This window comes from Leuciscus leuciscus (genome assembly GCF_965113295.1).
Source record: "Leuciscus leuciscus genome assembly, chromosome: 23".
Taxonomy (NCBI): Eukaryota; Metazoa; Chordata; class Actinopteri; order Cypriniformes; family Leuciscidae; genus Leuciscus; species Leuciscus leuciscus.
In genome coordinates, this window is record NC_138747.1 from 13,926,186 (window position 1) to 13,949,081 (window position 22,896).

General features: G+C 39.8%; 1 protein-coding gene across 8 annotated transcripts in view; it reads right to left on the bottom strand.

Moving 5' to 3' along the window:
- The window catches only part of foxp4 (forkhead box P4), a 130,617-nt gene that overhangs the window by 58,834 nt on the left and 48,887 nt on the right, over positions 1-22,896 (bottom strand). For all 8 annotated transcript variants that reach the window (XM_082156120.1, XM_082156119.1, XM_082156122.1 and 5 more), the window contains exon 3: positions 8,141-8,230. In XM_082156120.1, the coding sequence (XP_082012246.1) occupies positions 8,141-8,230 (90 nt within the window). The remainder of the gene's footprint in view (positions 1-8,140; positions 8,231-22,896) is intronic.

Sequence of the window (22,896 nt, forward strand, 5' to 3'; positions counted from 1 at the left end):
AAAGGTAATCTAAAAGTTAAAAAAAAGAGGTAAATTTGCATGCACAATTAAATATCCAATATCTACTGATTACAGCATTTTAAATAACATTTCTAATATCAGCCGAAAATCTGTATATCATGCATCCCAATTTTTATATATCTGATTCTCACAAAATACAAGCCATATACTTAAATGCATGATTCTGACAAAGCTTGTAAAATTTAGAGGCAATCAGACAATAGGTGGTGCTATAAAACATGACAAATATGAACATTTAATGTGTTAGCATGTGTAATGGAGAAAGATGGAGGCAAATAAAGTTATAATGAATATATAAACACCACAGTCAGTCAATCTCAATGATCCATCTTCAAGCTCACCGGCATTCTGCAGGGTTGCTTGAGTGGGAGGGATAATTGAAAAAAATGACAAGGAGACGACTAGAGGAGACATCACACGCGGGCATCCATGCACACGCGGGACAACATCCTAGCGCTGTTTACCCCCGTCAAAAAGAATTACTCACCTCACCGATGGAGGACTGGTAGACTGCCTAACCGCAACCCACAGCTCACACTCTCTAATTCTCTCTCTCCTCCTGCACTAGAGTACCTGCAGTCTGCGCTGATGGCCATTATGAGCAGTTTATTCACGGGTGCGCTCGTGAGTCTATCGCCTGCAGGCTCAAGCCGGTAAACAAGCCGTCACATCTCATTTACACAACAGCGCCATTAATCGCCTCGCAAACCAACACCAAGCGCTGGGCCGAGGCGAGGCGAGAGGGAGACGGCGAGGAGGGAGGATAGAGGTTACGGCTGGGGTTGTGGAAGCTTGGCGGGGTCAGAGACAGGGGCAAACAGGGAGAGAAGGGATGGAGGAAGGGTGTACCCAAACAAAAACAAGAGGGAAGGGGGAGATCAGACAGGGAATTACTAAGAATGTACCACAAGAAAAGGGTTCAAGGAACCGCTGAGCATCCGAGATGCAAGGATCTCTGTAGGAATACAGTAAGGAGTGATCCGTGAGCTTAAGGAAGACGCTTGTCATTACAATTTATTTTTGGATATATTTATATTTATAATGTTAAAATCTTAAAAAAACGAAATATATATATTATTGTACAAAAAATATTTTATACATACATTCATATTTTATATTATATTATATTACACACAAAAATGTGTTAATGAATTTGATATTTACTTTTTATAATATACTTATTCACTCGTTTATATTTATTTATTTTTGTATACGTTTATTTATATATTGTGACAGAAATACAGGCACATATAGTACATAATAACATATGTATGAAATAACCCCTTCAGAACCCTCAACATCAACCTGTCAAGCTGTAATGCCAAAATACACATTATCCCTTAAAACCGTAGCAAACTGCTAGCAGTGCCTGACAACATGGCCGTTGTAAAGCCCACCAACACATCTAAACTGTTGCCTCTGTCTCCTAACTAGCCCTTATGATCACCTTTCATCTCCATTTCACCATATGACTAATGCAAGAATGCTAAACTTCTACATGCCAACTCTCCCAGCTACATTTAACCGTCCCCCATCATACTAAAGCAGAATGTGTTTATCAACACATGAACAGGAGAACAAAATGCCTCCACTGTTTCACTAGAATAATTCCCTTCTCTTAATCCTGACAGAAGGGGGCAAGAGGTCACATTTCTCAGGTGGAAGCGATAAGGGAAGCTAGGTGGGGTTAGCATAAGGGGGGGACGGATGGGTGAGCTTTTAAACAGTCACACCGCCACCTTCAAAAAGCCTGGAAGATATTAGCCTGCATGTGGAGAGTGAAGGGTCACTATTGAGCGGGACGTGACGCTAAAGAGGCCTGTCATTTTAATAACAGGCCCGCTGAAAGGCTGCAGGCGCTGTTACCAGGTGGCTCTGTGATGATGATGTCTTCCAGGCTATAGAGCCCTGGTGCACACAGCCACCTTTTCACAAGCTAATTTGTCCCAAAATGATCTAAAACCCCCATTGCCGTCCATCCCCCAAAGTTACCCAATTACCTCCCACAGGTATTTATCATATTGCACTTCTTATACAGTACATGGTGGTGGTGCCTGCGGTTTTGTTTGTCGTGTGTGTGCGCGGTGTGTAATAAAAGTCAGCCACCGGGGGCTGCAGGGCTGAGCGACTCTAGAGAAGCAGAGAATTCTGGGCTGTCACTTGCTTATTTTCACCCAGTTCAAAGCTCGCGTCTGGGGACCGCTTTTTCTGACAGCGTTCGGACAGCATTCGGACAAATGAAAATCCGCCGTTGCGCGAGTGCCCAGAGTCGGGCAAGTTCAAGTGGAAAATCCCCCCACCACTCCATCTTCCATTAGTCCCTCGCTTTCTGCGGACGTCCCTCGCGCACACACATCTGTGGCTCTATCTAACGCCTCACTGCCCCAGAATAAAAATGACAACAAATTTCCAGTGGAACACAACAGAAGAGATGACTGGGGTGCGGAAATATAAAAGCCTATTATCGACCGCGTTCATTACACTTTTCACTCATGTTTCAGATCAAAAAATGGACTTTTACACTCCACTGCTCAAACCCAAACTCTGAAACGGCCAGCAAGGCCCTGGGTGTTTCTCTTCTTGCTCTCTCTCTCTCTCGCTGTCTTCAATCTGTCAGGCCTCTTGCATTCTGGGTCACCCTCTCTTACCCTCTCTCTTTTCAAAACAACCTCTTTGAAAACGAAAAAAAAAAAAAAGTGCCAACTAAGCATTTCCACTTAATGGACAAAACAGAGTTTTCAAAAATAAAAGTTCACAAAAAGGGCTCCGTCCAGTATGGAGGGTCTTTTTATCCCCCATTGATATGAGGTGTCTATATACGTGTCAGTTTCCAAAAAAAGCGCCAAAGAATTCTTATCAAAACCTGCTCTGGAGTGGCCATTTGCATGATAAGCGCTGCTTTGTTTTACCGCAATAAAGAACAAACACAAGAGGTACATTTTCATTAGGGTCAAAGGACTTTCAAAGTTCATTCTGTAAAATTGATTCCAAAGTGCTTGACCACACAAAGGTGGAGGTTCCAGCTGGCGTCACCCATCTCGCAATCGGATCATCTCAATGTGGTACTCCCTTCACCCAGTGCTACCGTGGCAACGCAGCCTCTCTATCAACGCTCAAGAGAAGGAAACTAATTAGCATGTCTCTAATGAGTCTTTTCTTCTTTTTTTTTTTAATTAAACGAGGTCCTCAATAATACATGAAAAGAGGACACTTTTTCTTTTCAATTACCAACAAAGATGGGACTGAAGCCACGTGTGTGTATGTAAAATGGGTCTTTATAACCATGATACATTCTATGCCCTTTCCATCACCTTATACACAAAGATAAAAATAGTCCTATGGTGTGACAGATTTAAAAACGTGTGGATTTTATTATGCTGCTAATTATAAAACATCAAATAAAATGAATGAAAAAGTAAACAATTAAATAAACAAAATCAATTCCATACCAAACAACCATTTAAAAAAAAAAAATTTTTAACCGGTTTAAAAAAACATATGAAAAATACACCACAGTTCATAAAGTTTGATAAGAAATGTTTCTGAAGCACCAAGTCAGCATATTAGAATGTTTTCTGAAGGATCATGTGACACTGTAGACTGGAGTAATGATGCTGAAAATAGAAAAATAATTAAAATTGTAATATTTCTATCATTACTGTTTTTACTTTATTTTTAATCAAATAAATGTAGCTATGTAGCTATATATATATATATATATATATATATATATATATATATATATATATATATATATATGAAGAGTTCAGATGCAAAAGCCTCTAAATGCCATCTGAAATTTTCTTATAGAATGATAATTTTTATCAAGCTTGTATATTTAAGTTCAATAATTTCACTGATAATTAATAGGTAATCTTCATTGCCTTTTAAGTGAAGTTATTGAATTTAAATATACGAGCTTGATAAAAATGATCATTATAGAAGAAAATTTCAGATGGCATTTAGAGGCTTTTGCATCTGAACTCTTCATATATATATATATATATATATACACATATACATATATATATACACATATACATATATACATATACATATATACATATACATACATATACATATATACATATACACATATACATATATACATATATACATACACATATACATATATACATATATACATACACATACACATATACATTTATACATATACATATATACATATACACATACACATATACATATATACACATATACATATACATATATACATATACATATATACATACACATACACACATATACATATACATATACACATATACATATACATATACACATACACACGTATACATGTATACATGTATACATGTATACATATACATATATACATATATACATATACATATACACATACACATACACACATATACATATACATTTATACATATACATATATACATATACACATATACATATATACACATATACATATACATATATACATATACATATATACATACACATACACACATATACATATACACATATACATATACACATACACACATATACATATACATATACACATATACATATACATATACACATACACACGTATACATGTATACATATATACATATACATATATACATATATATATATATCCCTCAATGTCCCAAAAAAGAGAAAGAATATTAGGCGAGAATGAGAGATGGGCAAATTAAGCGTTTAAGGAAAGAACATGTTGGTCACGGCCAAGGTTCTGAAAGATTCAGACAAAAACCTCAGTAGTGTAACTTCTGGTTTCATTGGCAGTAAAGAAGAGGAAAACTAATTATCAGCCACCAAAAGATTTCATTGTTTGTCACACCGCATTCAAATCTTCATAGGGAGCTTAACCTGACCAGCAGCCATTTTCTGTCGGGCTAAATCCATTGATTAGATTAAATGACTTCCTTGCCCTACTCTCCTTGCCATTGGACAACAGCTTCAAATACCCTGAACCTGAGGACTTTTAGAATTAATAATATTTTTTTTTTATTAATTAAGACAAAATAATAAAAAAAAAAAGTCTCTTGACGGCTAGGTATCGAGCAGCTGAAGGCCTTTTCGTAATGACATAAGTGGTATGACGCATCACTACAAAAAAAAGCTCTCTTGTTTTAGAGTCGAAAGTAACGGAAACCCTCCTCAGCGACATAAACAAGGGGCGGTTTACAGTCCCTAAATCCCTTTAGAAAAACTAGGAACCGGGAAGGGTCTGGGTTGAGGGTTGATGCCCCGGGGCAGTATATGAGGAAGTGACACTACAAAGCAGAATCTCAGGGCTCTCCTTTATCAGTATGCAGGGTGGCCTTGTGCTGAGGTAGGATAGACTTCACCCCAGAAGCCCAAACAAAGAGCCTCACCTGAGGCTCTATTAAGGGTCATGGGTCGACAGAGGTCAGTGGATCTGACCATAGAGTTGATCGGAAAACATCAAATGTGTATGTGCACGCCTCTTTATAACATCCAGCCTGAGAATGTAGTATGCTATAACCTCTGTAAGTCCCTTTGTAGAGAAAATGAGATTAGCTCTTTTGTAAAACTTGTCAAAAGATGCTCAGGACTTCTGGTTGGCTGCTTTTCAGCAGTCAAAAGAGCCCACCTCCAAGTCAATGATATTCTGATCCCTATATACGCCCTTTTAAGTGTAAATCTGGTATTGTTTTCCCCTTTACACCCAAAAAGTTCAATGAAAGTAATATCACAATTCTGCTAAACTAATAATTTGAGATGCCATTCATGTCACTCTGTAGCACAAATGAAGAATGGCAATGTGAAGTTTAATACTTAAAGGGAAAGTTACTCCAAAAATAAATATGTATGACGTGCTTTCTTCCGTGGAACACAAAGGAAGATATTTTGAAGAAAGTCTAGTGACTTTCAATGTATTAACAAAACACTTGGACATTTTTGTAAGTAAACATATTTATTTTGTGTGAACTATCCCTTTAAAGTGAACGGTCCTCTAAGTATAATCAAAAATAAAAGTGATTCTCACATCAGCAAACACCCCAATTGAAACATCAAAAGAGCCAAATCTGTTCAATAAGCCACATACATTATCGAAAGGTGCATAAACAAAAAAAGCAACTTGTGAAAAAAGGTGTTCTGATAAAATGTTCCTTTCATTTTCCTCTTCTTGACTTTTCTTTAGCTCAACGAGCACGGTGAAGCAAACTTCAGCCCAGGGTTCAATCTAATTAGTGTGGTTTGTTAATTAAATGAGTGCGCCACTAACGAGGTAACCTGCTGTTCCTTGATAATGTTAATTACCCTGAAGGGAAAACCTCTCAACACGGTCATTTAAACTGTCAGCTAGCATTCCTCCTGGATTATTGATGATTTGTAAAACACTGGGCGGCTCTCTCGCTCCCCTTTGCTCACTCGTTCACTTGTGCTCTCTACTTTTCACCCAATATGCCCGTATTGACTACATCCGTCCCTCGCTTCCTGCTCGTGATTAGCGGTGGCCTTGTTCATCTTCTTCTCTCCTCCATCTCCATCAGATTCAGGCTAAATAAAAAGTGCACCCTAATCTGTACTTGCATGCCAGTCTGTGTTAGTCTCACAACTGTGTTAACGCAGGAAGACGCATGTTTTCATGACTGTGATATCAAAGCTTTACTCTGGTATACACACGCGAGTGCGTCTTGTCACATTTGACGGGTGGGCTAAAGCAGGCAGTTATCACCACTGCCCCAATTCAACATGGCAGGCATGAAGACTGTATTTCTTCCCAACAGTAAGAAACACCAAGACAAAATACCAACACATGCAAAATGCACAGTGTATTGTTAGACAAGAACTGATGATTACTTTGTAAAGATAGCCTGCTGCACATGAAATGCGGACAAAAATATATATATCGTGGCCAATGCGTTCTCGTTTGAGTAAATTGTGGCCACGATAATAATTTGTTCCCTCGATTTAGAAAATCATAGCCACATTGTACTCATTTGCTCCCTCGTTTTTATTTAACTACAACAAGGAAACAAATTATTTTATTGTGCGCACGATTTAGTAAAATGAGGGAACAATTTGTTATATTGTGCGTGCGATTTACTTAAATTAGTAAAACGCGCTGATGTATTAAGTCGTGGGAATGATTTGTTAATTCATGGCCACAATATACATATTTTTGGGTTTTGTCTTTAGTAAAGCAATAATGCAAAAATTTTAACTAAATCTTGGTACTGATAGATCTAAGTTCTCCACACTACTCTTTTCCCAAGATTCCTGCTCTAGACCCTGAGAGTGTGTGTGTGTGTGTGTGTGTGTGTGTGTGTGTGTGTGTGTGTGTGTGTGTGTGTGTGTGTGTGTGTGTGTGTGTGTGTGTGTGTGTGTGTGTGTGTGTGTGTGTGTGACCAGGTGCTACAGAAACGTGCACTCAAGCTAGAAATGAAGCTTGGTTTTTTTAAGTAGTGCCATTGTTCAGCTCTTCACTACAAAGAACCACATTCACAACTCTGCTCTTATAATAATATAGAACAGACGGGGGATGGGAGACGATCAGAATCAGATAGTCAAGAACTTTATTAGATGAATATCTGAGAAAGTACGACATGACAAATAGGGCTGGGTGAAAAAAAAACCTGTTCTTGATATTTGATGATAATCAAATTATTTTCAAATTCAGTTCAATTTCATTAAATAAAAAATATTTACATTTTTCATTTATATGCACCTTTGCAAACAAATCACTGAATCAGAGTTCAGATTGTTTTAAATGATGCAAGAAAATGAATCAAGCTTACCAACTTTTTAAAATGTTATATCAAACGTTTTAAAAACTTTTTTAAATCAAGGAAGGATTGTGGCGCTAGTATTATAAAGCTGCCTTTAGGAAACTAAATGGCCTAATAAGAAGTGCATTTAATTCGTCATAATTTTCATGTTGCTGCTTGATTTGATAACACAAGCAAAATCATCATAAATACATAGAATATTTAATATACCACCCAACCTTACTGATAAAACAAAACAAACATGAAAGGAAAGGACCAAAATGTGATTTAGATGTGCATACGCTCACATCTGATGGTTGTAAGAAGTGTATGTATTCTTGTATAGTCTTGCTTGTGTTTGTGTATGTGTGTGGCACTCGTACCTGCACAGGGCTCTGTTTGAGCTCGTTGCTGCTGGGGGAGTTGAGTCCTGTGGCCTGCTGGAGGATGAACTGGCGTGCTGCCTGGAGGGCCTGTGGACACGAGACACAGAGACAACACAGCGGTGAGCACCACACATACACACACCTTTGCACTCTGCTTACATTTCCTCAAAATCACAGGAGGGATACACTTAGCACTGCATGGTGGGCCCCACCTGTTTGCCAACCTGAGTGAGTGGGGCCCCTCCCTCACAGGGCCAGAAATGGGCCTTGCTTTCTCTTTAGACTGAGAGGGAGAAAATGCAACTCTGTAACTCTACCGCACCCTTTTTTTCCTTTCTCTCACACTTCCTCAGATATTCTGTCCACTGTGCCGCCATTACGAGGTCCGTCCCACATCATGTGGCAACGCTTCGCTACCCTACGAACAGATGACGGCAGTATTCGTTTGGATTTTTTAAACTGTACCCGCACAGGATCTTTGGTCCAATGGCAAAATGCGGCTCTCAAAACAAAAACACTAGGCAACAGTAAATCAGTGGGCAAACAGCTTTTTGAAGAGCGCCATCAGGATGCACATTTGCTTCCTGGCCCTGAAGAGAGAGAGGAAGGTTACATAGTAAATATTGATTTATGAAAGGGGTGTGTGTGTGTGTGTTGGGGGGGGCTGAAAAAAGAAAAAGAAAAAAGACCTGACACCAAGCATAAATCCTCAGTCATACTTCGATATGCTAACTGAAAAAAAGCTGTAAATTCCAAGTTTTAGACATTTTAAGCCAGCTTTAATAGTTAATTTAGCTGTAAACTCACTTTGATAGCAAATCTCTATGGTTTAACATTCACTGTCATTAGAAGGATAATTCATCCAAAATTTACAATTGCCATCATTTATTAACTCTCACGTCAGCACCATAAACATAGCATAAATGTGGTCCATACAACTCAAAATATATATTTAAAGTCTTCTTAAGTCATACAACAGCTTTGTGTGATCAAATAAAAACGTGAGTACTTTTTAGATTAAATTACATCAAAATATTGTAAATACATTTTAAAAATCTTACTGATCCCAAACTTTTGAACGGTAATGTACACCTATTGTAACTTGGTGAGAATCAATGGCAAACCCAGACAAATGAGATTTGAGAGCTTCAAAAAAGTAATAATACAATGCATGGGTCATACGGATGAATTTTTCGTGCTTTTTTTTTAGCGTGACAACGCCTGGCCACTTTCTGCTATTGTTGTAGTGGAAAAAGCGGCATAAATATTCAGAAGTAAGTTTGACATAAGACACTAAGGCAAATGAGTTAAGTAAACAATGACAGAATATTCATTTGAACTACCCCCTTTAAAACATGGCCATTTAGCACTGATCTGATATCAGTAATAGACTGATAGTGCTAATAGCCATTATATCAATTGCAGAAGTACTTACTGGCTAAATGTGTGGGAGGGTGCATTTCAAAGCCCAGTCCAGGACCCTCTAAATAAATGGTGCCAATCCATTTAAGAGAGATACACCTCTGTCTTTTTTATTGTAGAGGGGGTGGTGGGGGTTTTAGAGAGAGAGAGAGGGGGCCAAAAAAGGCGAGAGGCCCCCTATACAATCGGCACATGAGAGAGAGAGAACATGCAGTGGTCGGTGTGATGAAAACCATCTGCATCAAGAGCACTTGCTACTTTTGCTGAGGTCGCAATTGAGCGGCGTGCGCACACACATTCGCGCATGCACACACATGCTGTGCAGGAACCCCCCCCACCCCCCTCCATCTGCACACATGACCTCAGCGGAGGGCTGGATAAGCTAAAGTGACCGGCAGCACCTCCCAGCTACGACTAGCTCCGAGACTACAAACTGATGGCATGTGGTGTGAATTACTTCTTACAGACGTGTGCGCGCACACACACAACCAGAGACAACTTGGACCAGATGGTTGTCTGGCAACAATGATCAACAATTGGACAAAACTGCCGCACTGATTACCACTTTATTAAACTCTTCTTTGATTTTCATAAACACCATGATTATTTGGATTAAATGGTAGCAATTTAGTGCACACATTTAATCCTAGGTAATTTACAGTGCACTAATTTAATGTACGGCCCCTTCAGGAACAACCAGAGGTTAAGTGCCTTGCTCAGGGGTGCAATGGTGATAGATTGTGATATCAGTAATTTTGCAGTGACTGGGTCACCCCTAAATAGGACCACCCTTAAATTTGCGTTACCAGTCTAGAGCCTTAACTATTAGGCTAAAACCATCTTAGATCCATCTCATACCTTCTTTCTAGAACAATTTCCTTATATTAGAGGAATAGTTTACCCAAAAAGAAACCTTTTATCATCATTTACTCACCCTCATGCAATTTCAACTATTTTTTTTTTTCTCTTGAAAGGCAAAACTAAAGGCTAAGCAGAATGTCCGAGCAGCTCTTTTCCATACAATTTTGAAAACTCCCAAAAACACCATAAAGGTGTCATAAAAGTGGTCCATTTTACTTTTTTTTCTTTGTTCTGCGCAACAAAAAAATTTGACAACAGATGGGCAGAATGTCCAAGTAGATCTTTTCCATAAAAACAAAACAAGAAGCTCTAAAAAGGACAAAAAAGAAAATCATAAAAATTACTTATAAATAAAAAAATTAAGAAAAAAAGCATAGAAGCAACATAAAAGCTGTCCAATACAATGGTAATTTATCAAATGGCTTTAGAAGGCTTAAAATATTGTACACAGTGTATGCACGGGTTTTATTTTTTGCCATAGTAAAATCACTTTTAGGAACTTTTATGATGGGCATTCAACCTAATATCTAAATTTGTGCTGCACTGAAAAAAGAAAATAATTTGAGCGTGGAAAGACATTTTCTAAGCTACAACAAGTCCTAATATGTGAGAATCAGACAGGGATTTGAAAAATTAGAAGCAGATGTAGTACTCAAGCGGTATGGACCGTTTTATGATTTTCTTTTAATATTAAAAATATAAAAAAATTGTTATAACATTTTTGGCATCTTTTTTGGTGCTTGTTTTCGTTGTGTGGAAACTAACTGCTCAGAAATTCTTCCTAAAATCTTGTTTTGTGCTGCACTGAAAAAAGAAAAAAAATTGAAAAAGAGTTTGGAATGGCATTGGGGGAGGGGGACCAAAAGGAGGGTGAACCTCTCCTTTAAGGAGAACGGCACAGTATCTAGTGAAGAACAAGTGGTCAGCATGGCTGGTCTTAATCACGATGCACTCAGATCAACAGTGGGACCGGAGGCTGGTGACACTAAACTGGCCCAGAATGAGAGCAACTGGGGCGGCGAGTCTCTCTGAGCAACAGGGGAGAGGCTCCGTTCTGTGGCTGGAGAATCTATTGAGTCTGACTTGCCAATTTTATTGCTTTCACGAACAGTGGAGGTTAAAAAAAGATTTGGAGTACAAACAGGGGGGAAAAAATGCTTTATAACTTCCATCCATACATCTAAGCAGGGAGTGAAAAACACATCCAGATTTCAAAAGGGAACATGAGTTGCTTCTTTCTTCTCGCTCACCTACTTTCATCTTATCTCTCTCTCCCATCCACCCCAAAGCCTCGTGGCATTCGCTGGTGAGCGCTGCACCTTTAAAGAAAATATGAGGGAGGCCGCGGCTGGTCGGGTCCAACAACAGTTCCATTGTGCTGTTGAGTTAGACAGGTTTTATTGCAGTGCAGGGCGGGCGGTAGGACGAGCCAGAGCGAGAGTGAGAGCGAGTGAGAGAGGGGAAGGGGAGGGTGAAGAGGTCAGAGCCCAGCTTGGCGGCCTTAGCAGCACAGTGTGTGAGTTCTTCTGACTTGTCATCGGCCCCCCCCGTAAATCAACACTCCTGACATTGCCTTTAATAACAGAGCATTTTTTAATTCAGCAGGGTCGTTGGGGGGGGGGGTTGGGCTGGAGGGTGTAGGGTGGTCAGAGGGGTGGGTGTAGGGAGATTTAGCAGGGGGCTCCCTCTTCTTCCCTTTTTTCCCCAGTCTTTCTTTTCCTTTTTTCTCTTGGCTCTCGCCCTCCCCTCTTTAACAGGCTTCAAAAAAAAAAAAAAAAAATGGCTGACAACTGGGTTTCTTTTCTTTTTGCAGGAGAGAGGGAAGGAGGGGGGCTTTCGGGTGAGGGTCCATTATGGGAAAATAACAGGGAAGAATTCATTTTGGCATACGCACGTAGTACGACTCGCTCTCGTTCTAGCAAAGTTGTGACAGTCGCGTCCGTGCGCACAGATGTGCCAGCGTCCAATAATAATACGGCAGATTAAATTTTTGAGCCGTTCTACGACGGACGTTCCAAAACAACGCAGTAAAACACACAAACAGGGGTGATTGCGCGCCTCTTTCCTGGATGTCCCAGCTTCTATTCATTACGCTCAGGTTGCTTAAGTAAACACGACTGGGAGGTGATGAATCGGAGCCCTAATCCGCCTGTGTTTGTGGGAGTGAGAATGAGGGAGAGGGCAGAACACGGGGCGCTCGCTCGCTTTTTCTCTCTCTCCTGTAAATCTAAACAGTGAAGTCGGCTCCTCTGCGGACAGGTGGGCACCATATGCTGGAATGATCCATCATCACTGACAGAGAACCATTGTTGATGCCTGCAACGTCCCCCCACAACCGCCCCCGTAGAAAAACAGAGCCCACGGTGGGCCGTCCATGGGTGTGGGTGGGTGGATGGCGGCGAAGTGGTAGGGGGGCCAGGGTGGCACGAAGGGTCAGAGGGAATCATGTTACTTGAGTTGGCGGATCCAGAGCTGAAGACAGACTGAGACTGCCACTGTATGCTGGGAGAAGCTCAGGAGATATTGATGGAGATGAGGGTAGAAAGAGGCAGGAACAAGAAACAAAGACTAATCCTTCATATAAGAGTAACGTAGAGACACAAAAAAGGAAATGAGGACAAAAGAGAAGAGAAAAAATAAAATGAAATTAGAATTAAAAAAAAAAACAAGTAAAAAAAAATGTAAGAGCAAATGAATGTGGACAGTCAGTTACTGTAGACAGTCTTAGATATGGTTTAGATCTCTTCTGAAATTTAAGAGACATACTGAGGCTTTAACTTATCTCTACTTAGAAAACAAATTAGACTTTCTCAGAAAAAAAATCAATTTAATCTCATTGCATTCTAATAGAAACAGTTGAGATATTAAAGAGATGTAATTTTGTCTTTCCTAGAGGTCTGTCTACATCAGCTTTATGAAACCGCTGCGAGCCACACTCGACCAGTCAAACCCCTGCCTCTGTGCTGACCTCCAATCAGAGTTAGATATGATGTGCAGTTATTTATAGTTTGCTAGTGAAGACCCTTTTAGAAGAGGTCAACGAAGTAACAGTGGTGGCCTCCCTCAGGGCCATGCCGCTGCGTTTTTAATTCATTCTTAAATAAACCCCTGTCAACATGCTCCACTTACACTCTGGCTTCTACTGCCAAATGGCATATTTATCCGCACTCGAAGCAGCTTTGAGGTATTATGTCACACATTGTGACTTGACACAATCATTTGTTTTATCTCACAAAACTTCTTCACAAACGAAATATATATCTTTTTACGATATTATAAGAAAACAAAAAGCAACCAAAGTTAGAAATCCCTATTAACTGTATGCTCACAAGTTGCTCTTTCATAGCTCAGGAGACAAAATGGAGTTCTAAGTTGTCTTTCATTGAACTATCAAACTTTGCATCAGATGTTTCTCTTAAAATACCTTAGGATAAATAAAAATAAATTAGATAAATGTTGATTTACATTAAAATTAAAGTAAATTAGAAGAAATTGATGAGACATTTTTATATTTGTATTTTAGTATTTGAATGAAGACTTGACATAAGCACAGTGTGAGACTTTCTTGAGACTACTAGAGTTTTTCTCAGGAGAAAATCTGAGCACTCCATATCTCATCACGTTAGGAACAATTAAAAAGATGTGATTATTCTTTCCTATGGGTTATTATAAACAAAGAAATTAATTATATAGTGTAATAAATGTCTCGGTGCCTTGTGGTGCCATTTTAGACTAAACGCAAATAGGTGAGGTCAGTTTTCTATTAAAATGAGAAAAAAAAAAACAGGAAATTTCAAATGCACTCTGTAATTTGTTCTCACTGTTTAGGAAAGCAACAGGGTGTGCTCTTCATGCGAGTAATGTTACCTACCTCATGCTACAAACGCACGCATGGACAGATGTGGTCAGACACTCTACAAACAAACCCAAACACACCACAAAAAGTCTATTTTAAGGGTGTGAAGACAGAATATATTTCCAATTTGCAAAATAGCAGTTCATAAATAACTAGCCAAAGCTTATTTTCCCCTCACTCAACATCAACGGTGTTTAAGGCGGGACTGGAATGTGAACGTTTAGAAAAAAAACATCCTGCGTCGCACCGAGGGGGAAAAAAGAACCAAACTTAACCTTCTTTCAGCAGTACAAACCGGGAGGACTTGTTACACTCGGGTGCTTTTGTTCAGCATGCACCCTGCATGATAGCCACCTCTGAATCAGGAGCGGAGAGAGGAAGACAAAGGCACCCTTTTTTTTCCCAACCGGTGCCATTCAACCTTAAAGGAAAAGTAAAGCTATGCCAAAAGCTGCTTCTTTTGAGGTTCGGGCTTGATCCTCCTGGAATTAGGAAGTTCAGCTTTCTCCTTGTAATGTGTCTAAAAATGAAGACTTGAGCTGTTTCTGTTTGCTTGCATTGGATACGAGAAACAGAAGAAGAAGAGGGGGGGGCGAGATGAAAGAAAAGTTTCACAGATGTAATGTAAGCCGTCATCCAAAACGTCACTCATGTGAGGGATTTGGCAAAAATAATCATACCTGCTTGTACAACCTCTTCAAGCTCTGAGTAACTACAGGCGCACAATGCGCCCGCTCCTTTCCTTTCGCCACTCCTGACGGCAGCCACTTTATTACTCACGAGTGTGACAACTTGTGGGATTGCTTTGTATCTGAATGGCATATTTACGTGAAGTGTGGCTTTCGGTAGCAGTTGCTTGTAATGTATCAAATGCATCACTGTCAGCTACCAGAGGAATCTGCCACCGCGGATGTGTTTGTCCACACAATCCAAAGAGTTACGCACCATCGCTTATGGAGTGTTGGCCAGGCCAATACGAATGTAACTTTCCAGCGAGACTATCCGTGCCGATAATCGCTAAAGGATGAATTATTGTTTGCCAGAGATCCAGACTTACTCTATTTTGATGCTGGAACGCTCCGACACAGCTGGTGACCAAATGAGCTTCGTCTACAGCGGCTGCAGGCAGACATACTGGGCCTGTTAGCAGCTGTCCACCCCGGGCTACAGGACGAGGTGTGGATTGTACGACAGGATCGGGTTTACAGGCCCGGGCCAAGGTTTCGCAGATCTTAACTTGGTCCCCATGACTCATTACAGTCGTAGCCTGCAGAGCTGTCCAATTTCACGGTGGGTTTCAAATAAACTGCACTTCTGACCATATTTCTCCCTTTTTCCCCCTCTCTCTCGCTCCTTTTTGGCCCAAGCTGGATTTAATTTGCCACTTCCTGTTCCATCATGCGGTTCGCAGTCACTCGTCACATTTGTTTTTGTTCAGATCCATTAGAACACGCATCTGAAAATGGCAAAATCGAGTGAATTATTCAATGCCGAAATCATCTGAAAACACCCGCCGCTGTCCCTTTTTGCCATTTAATGTAATGTTTCCGCAATATAAAGGCTATAGCAAAACCTTAAAATTTAAACAGCTACAGCAGACTCCCATCGGCCATTAAAATGAGGAAAGGGTGAATTGGAGCCAAGGCAATAAAAAAATAAAACTAAGGGAGGAAAAAACTTCAAAATATGCTGTAATGTTTGAAAACCCTGACCGCTTTCGTTTTTTTTTTTTTTTTTTTTTTTTACATCCTATTTTTCACAAAGGGGACCTGTTTGAAACTTGCTGCCTCTGCTGCTTTCCAGATGTGCGTTGCTCACCTCTAAGTCCCCAAAAATGTTAAAACAAAAAGCCTGCTGAAAAAAATAAATAAATATGGACTGCAACACGATAGCAGTGGTGTTTTGGATGTCAGAGAGATTTTGTTTTTGAAAACTGTGAAAAAGATTGTGAGGATTGCATGGCTGTTGAACCCATTTGGGGAAGGCAAACAGTGAAAGAGGCTCAAATGAGCTCATATGTACCTGGTGTCTCTCTCTGCAGTAACTTATCCCCATGTCCCATACTGAAAGAGCAAAAGAGGAAGTGTAATCCACTATGGCTGGGCTCTCTGGGCATCATTATCTCGTTGTTGGCACCGTGAGCTCTCACTTTGTAGTGCTGAGGACCACAGCATTAGTGAGAGTTCAGCATTGAGACAGCTCGGGGAGAGAGAGAGAGAGAGCTCGGAGAGTTCAGGATACGGGTCGTCTCAAAATCCTCCAGCCTCGGCAGCCGCACAGCCGGCTAATTGATGGCAATTGCACGGCAGTTTTGCTGTGGTTTTCTTAACACCGCCCTTCTGGCAGCCAAACAAAGTTTTACTTGATAGGGTTTCAACCTCTCTCTGCTGTGCGGACTGCAAAAACTAATAAGCAAAAATGGACTTTCAAGGTCTTGTCGTATTTGAGAGCTTTTCAAGATCTTTGAGTGAGTCTGCAGGGATGGTTCGGGGTAAAATGAAGGTGTTGGGGTGTGATGCGAGTCATGGCTTGAGTGACCTAGCCCAATGGGACGCCGTCCAAAGCCCATCCTCCTACACACATGCTAAACAGACTGACCTGGTCTCCATGATGAGGATAGCGCTAACTGGCAGCAGGGCTTCCCATCTAAACCACACATATGGAACGCATTTCTTTGTTATTATTAATAAAGAAAAAATTAATAATACACACTCGCGATGTTGCCAAAAGCAAGAAAAAAAGACACATGCGGTGTATTATTTAAACAGAGGAAAACTTGAAACTGCTTGCTTGGAGAAGAACAAAAAATAAAAAATAAAGTTCATGCTTTTAGTCTGATTTTGATTTTACACCTGGTAGTGGCTAAACTGATACTGATCTTTAGAAAATATCCAAAAGGGATAAACGGCACATTGAATTGAATTGAAAAAGTTTCTGCCATCTGTGTTTAAATGGGAGTGGGGCGGTTTTGAAGAAGAGTTAGGAGGGAATAAATCTTACCGAGAGGAAACGGAGTGCTATGAGGCCACGTTTCACATCTTTAAGCACAAATACCAAGAGCGAAAGAGAAGAAACAACTGTCGTGTCCGAATAGGACACTTAAAATCTCCTATAATGATGCGCAATGTGAATAAGATAAAGCAAACACACTTTCTTTCAGCACTGTGAAAGCAAACCTTCAACAAAACCGAACCAGCTCCAGGTTTCACATGTTCTTCATCAATATTCAATTACATCAGTAGCATCAATCTATATCATCAATCCGTGTCACTCTGCACAAAGCGGCCTTCATCTCGCTTCTATCTCCACCCTTGGCTATTAAGGAGAAGAAAAATAGAAACCAACATTCTCTCTCTTCTCTTCTCCAACAACGCCTCTCCCTGTTGACTTTAGTCTCTTTTTAAGATGGCAAACACAAAGAGCAAGCGGAGGCAAGCTAATTAGCAACACTTAAAAAGGGATCTGGCTTCATTGTTTGCAGTCCCTCGCCCTCACCAGTTACCAGGGCAACAACTTTGAGAGTGGTGCTGTGCATATTTCTTTTGCTTTTTTCTTCGTCTTTTTGTTTCCCCTGGGGGTTCTCCATTTTTTGGAGCCTGGAGAGGGCCGTTGGGAGGACAGAGATGGAGAGCTGAGGGGTCTCTTAAGCCGAGTGCAGAGCGGGGGCTTCTGGGATGGCGTAAGGTTAGGCCTCTGCATTACACAGCACAATACAGAGTTCTAAGTGGGCATTGAAGGCAAGGAAATTGGGCTTAGTGAGTGCGTAAGTGTGCACGTGTATTCAGCTTGGTTAAAAGGGAAACTTCACCTGTATCAAAATCATATTATTTTTAATCATATTATAAAATCATAGACTATTTTTCTGTGGAACACAATTTTATTTATATATTTTTTTTTAAAATGGAAACGTGATTGGGGTTCCAAAAAGCCATATGGCTCATTTACATACTTAAATTTATCATGTCACGTTTGATTTGGTTTTAGTCAACAACTTCAATTTCAGGCTACTGCAAACAAAAATCTATTATGTTTTTTCCAGAAGTTTGGGATTGAAAAGTTAAAAAGTTGATACTTTTTTTTATTTTAAGTTTTTTATCTTTATCTCTTATTGCACCAAGGTTGCCCTTATATGATCAAAAATACAGTAAAACGGTATTTATTTGAGTCTTTTGGACTTTTTTGGGGGGTTGTTGTTGTTTTTTTTGGAGTGTGACAAAATGCTTTCACTATGTGAAAAAAGCAGCTTGAAAATTCTTCAAAATATCTTATTTTGTGTTTTGTCTAAGAAAATAAAGTTATAGGGGTTTGAACCGACATGGTACACTGGTGACTTTTTTTTTTTTTTTTGAGGAACTGTTCCTTTAAGAAATTAAAAGTGGCACCAGTCCTTGACAATTTACTCTCTTTTTTCTACCTCATCTGTTGATTAGAGCTGATACAGCGAAAACACATGCCAATTAGTGTCACTTATGGCTGTTTCCTGACGTGGAGTCCAGTAGGAAGTGTACTAAGGCTAAAGAAGCCCTCCCCTGCCTCGCTAACTCTCCAAAACCGAAATTCCCTCCCTTGCCACCCTCCTCCTCCTGCCCCTCATTCTCTCCATCCTTCCTCCATTCCTCTCTACTTCAACTATTACCTAAATCTCCCCCTCCCACTCCTCACAACTCTCTCCGAATCACTAAATCCATTCTCCTGCCCTATTTTTTTCCTGTCCCCATCCTTTTCCTTCCTTTTTCTCCTCTCCTCCCTCTCTCCCCAGTGGTTTGTCAATCAGCTCTGAGGGAGTTATACCTCCAAATGCCCACACATTAGTATCCAGCTGAGAATCTTTCATAATCGCCATGGTGACAAGAAGAAGGTCAATGCTTGATGTGCTTCAAGCACTGCCTATGAACTGCCCAGGCCGTGGAAATTACAGGCACAGAATAAAAGGTGGCTTTGTGGCACCACTTTAGACAGTGGGACGTAAGTGTTTGTTGGTGTGAATCTATTATGTTTGAGAATGTTCGCCAAAACAAGAGGCTAAATGAGGGCTTGTAAGTCAGAGGGCAAAATATGATAGAGAAAAATGAGGAATAAAACAGTTTTTTTGCCGCAGATATTACACACTCCACCTTTAATAAACGTTACAATCTTTGTCAAATTATTATTTTGGTTTTGAAAAAAAAAACATTTATAAACCGAATTTAAAAGCTTAAATAAATGAATGAAAAATAAATAAACCAGAAAAATTGTGTGACCAGGGGCTCCAAAAAAGCCATATGGCTCATTGACACATTTAAATTTGTCATGTCAAATTTGGTTTGAAAATATGCCAGATTTTCAGTCAATAACAACTTCAATATCAGGCTACTCCGAACACAAATATATTATCTATTTTCAGAACTCTTTTAAAAATGGATTAAATGAAATATGATGGGGGAAAATTATAAATAAAAATTTACAGTGATGTTTTTTCTTGCTGTTAATTACACTCCACCTTTAATAAAGTTCACAACCTTGTAAATGAACAAAATTAAAATGCTTAAAAATAAATTTACAAATATATACATTAAAAACAAATGTATTTATTAAAAACAAATTAAATTAATGATCAAAAAATAAACAAAAATAAACAAACAAATCATCCCTTCATCCATACATGTACTGCTCTGATTCTTTCTAACAACATGTTACCAGAAGTCATTTCACATCTTGTTGTTCTCGCAATTATTCCCATATGAGTTTGTGATTATTGTAAATGTGATCTGTGTTGGGTGACTGTACTACTGTGGTCTGGCTATGTGTGTGGAACTGATCTGAGCCCAGCTGTGCTGGCAGTCCTTCTGAGATGCTCTGGATAGACAGACGCACTGGATAGACGCAGGAAGAGGCGACTGTGTGTTGCCACAACTGCTCCTAATGTCTCCATACACAGAGAGAGAAGCATACCAGCACACACACGTATGTAAATGCACACTAACGGCGGCCCTCTTTAGCCTTCTCAAAGGTTTCCCTGGAAAAGCCATAAATTAGTTTTATTACCCTCCCATAAATATGACATTCCCACATTCCAGAATTAGGACTCCACGTGTGAAAAAATCATTAGATGAAGAATATGAAATATCTCAGATCACATGTGAAATACATTACGCTTCATATGAACCTTTACTTTTAGAAATGTGCATGTGTAACCAAATCCAAAACAATACATTTTTCGAGAGCAAAAACATTATCTAGGACCATTATTAAGATAAACTCTCAAACCCATTTCCAAGTTCTTATTTTCTTCATTTCTGAGAGCATTGAGCGAACACAACAAAGCAAGTAAAGAAACGTCCTCTCAACTACTTTTTCTTACCCATGTAAGAAGCTCAAAGCCAGGCTAGCTTTTCAATTGTACAACAGGAACGTTGTACTCCAGCACACCGGAGGTCTTTTTTTGGAATAGCTGCGGCATCTATTGAGGTCGTCTACAGATGCTAGGCAACTACCCTCCCTTAACGCCTCCCTCTAAAACCCCTTGCACCTCCATCACCACCAGCGTTTTGTGACCAAGCTTGACCTTTCTTCTTCACTGACCTCTGTACAATGAGACGGGCCACAATTAAAAGTGTGGAATGCTTTTAAGCGATGACACCTTTCAATGGGCTGAAAATGTTCGATTTACTGGATGTTATTAAGCTGGCTTCAGGCCTGGCCCCCATCACCTTGCATCCTTGTCCAAAAGGGATATGATCCCTGTATTTAAGACTCTCCCCTCCCCTCCCTTTTTGTTCGTTAGACTTAAGCTGTTTGAGGGGAAGATGAGAAAGAGCGGCTCTGTACGTGTCAGTCGGCCCAAGGCACTGTGACCGCTGACACGTTTGGCTGCAATTGGTCAAATGAGCTTCATTTCACACGGAGGACGTGATATGGCCATTACTGTCCGCCGAGTGCTGAACAGAAGGCCGTTCCCAACAGTAATGAGACGGGAGAGAGGCCAAACACCCTGACTGTCAAAGCGTCCAAACTTCCTATCTCACCATGCTTAGCATTTTACACGCAGAAACCCAATTAGAGCGTCTAGACTACCTCACGGGTACCTATGATCTGCCATCAGGACAGCCAACTCAATATGGCCTATCTGTCCAGACATCTGAGATCTATATGCCTTTATCCACTCTTTCCATCTGCGTCGTGGACAGTTTAATTAAAGCTACCATTACGACCAATTTGCAGAGTCCATTATGGCCTCTTAATGGTGGACGGTGCCAGAGAAAACAAAGAGTAAAGCAAACGTCACACGGAGACGGGTAATTCTGAGTTGTAATAACATAAAAAGTGGGGGTGGGTTATGATACAATGACCACAGGAAGAAAAACCATTAAGTGTCCCTCACAATATAGACCAAGGACAAGAGAGAAAACAGAAATTGTTAGGAACACTTATGATCCAAATATAACCAGTCAACATTATAAAAGTGTAAAATTACTTAAATTTTCTAAATCAACTAGTTGGTGGGTTGCCTGAGCATGTTGTTGACTTTTCGTAATCTGTATAAATGGGCTGGTTTTTATAAAAAAAACTAAAAAAACTGACAGGTGACCACTGTGACCCATTCCTCATCAAACCAAATCCTTTTCCAAAAGAGTCAAAGAAAGTCAAAGTGAGTGAAGAGTGAGAAGAGGAAGTGAGAGAGACAGTGAAATCATCTGCCATCTCCTGTCTGTAGGCCATCTGATCAAAAGAGCTTTACAACGATGTGGTCTCCATATGCACCAGCTCCAAAACCATAACCAATGTTAAGCTGTCAATGTTTGTCTATTACTAAAGGAGGAGTTTGGCTGCCCGTTTCTCTATCTCTCTCTCTGGTGTGTTTCACATCTCCATTTTGTGCTACTCTTTCTCAACTCTCCACTAATTAGGGAAGCAGTTGCTTGTCTTCTCACTCCTCCTCATGAGAGTTTAACCCAAAACTCAGAAGTGGTCAAAAAAACTGATCTGAATTAATAAAGATTTTACAACATCTATACACACATAAAAAGATCCTAAAAGCATCCTATTTTATAAATCAGAGTTCGTCTTAAATCCAAGCGCAATGTGAAAAAGTGCATCAACTCCACCAATAGAACACATATAATATTAAAGCATATTGTGATTGTCTATTTATCATTACAATTTAATAAACAATGTTGGATTGGTTTAATTAATGGTATATATACACAAGAGCAAAAAGTTTGTACGCATGCTCTTTAATTGGCGTACACAATATTTTCACTTTGCCTTTATAAATCCCAAATGTAGGATCAAATCCACAGTATTTAGGATCAAATCCCTTTGTACGTGCGCTTTATAAATGAGACCCCTGATCCCTAGAAATTTAGACCCAATTATTGGCAATCTGAACCTCTTTATCGTCCACCAGGTAAAAAAACGTATGTCCAATTGCTCATATCTATATCAATGGTGTCACTCATAGCAGGATGAGTTATGATGAAGAACTTTAAGGGAAATTGGTTCTCTTGATACTAAACCACATACTAGTAGCCAAAAGACGGGCCACATGGTGCTTCAAGTGAGCTGGTCTGGACCAGACAATGTTTTTAACCTGCTACGCACCATTTGGGGCACATTCTATCTAAATGGTTGCTTT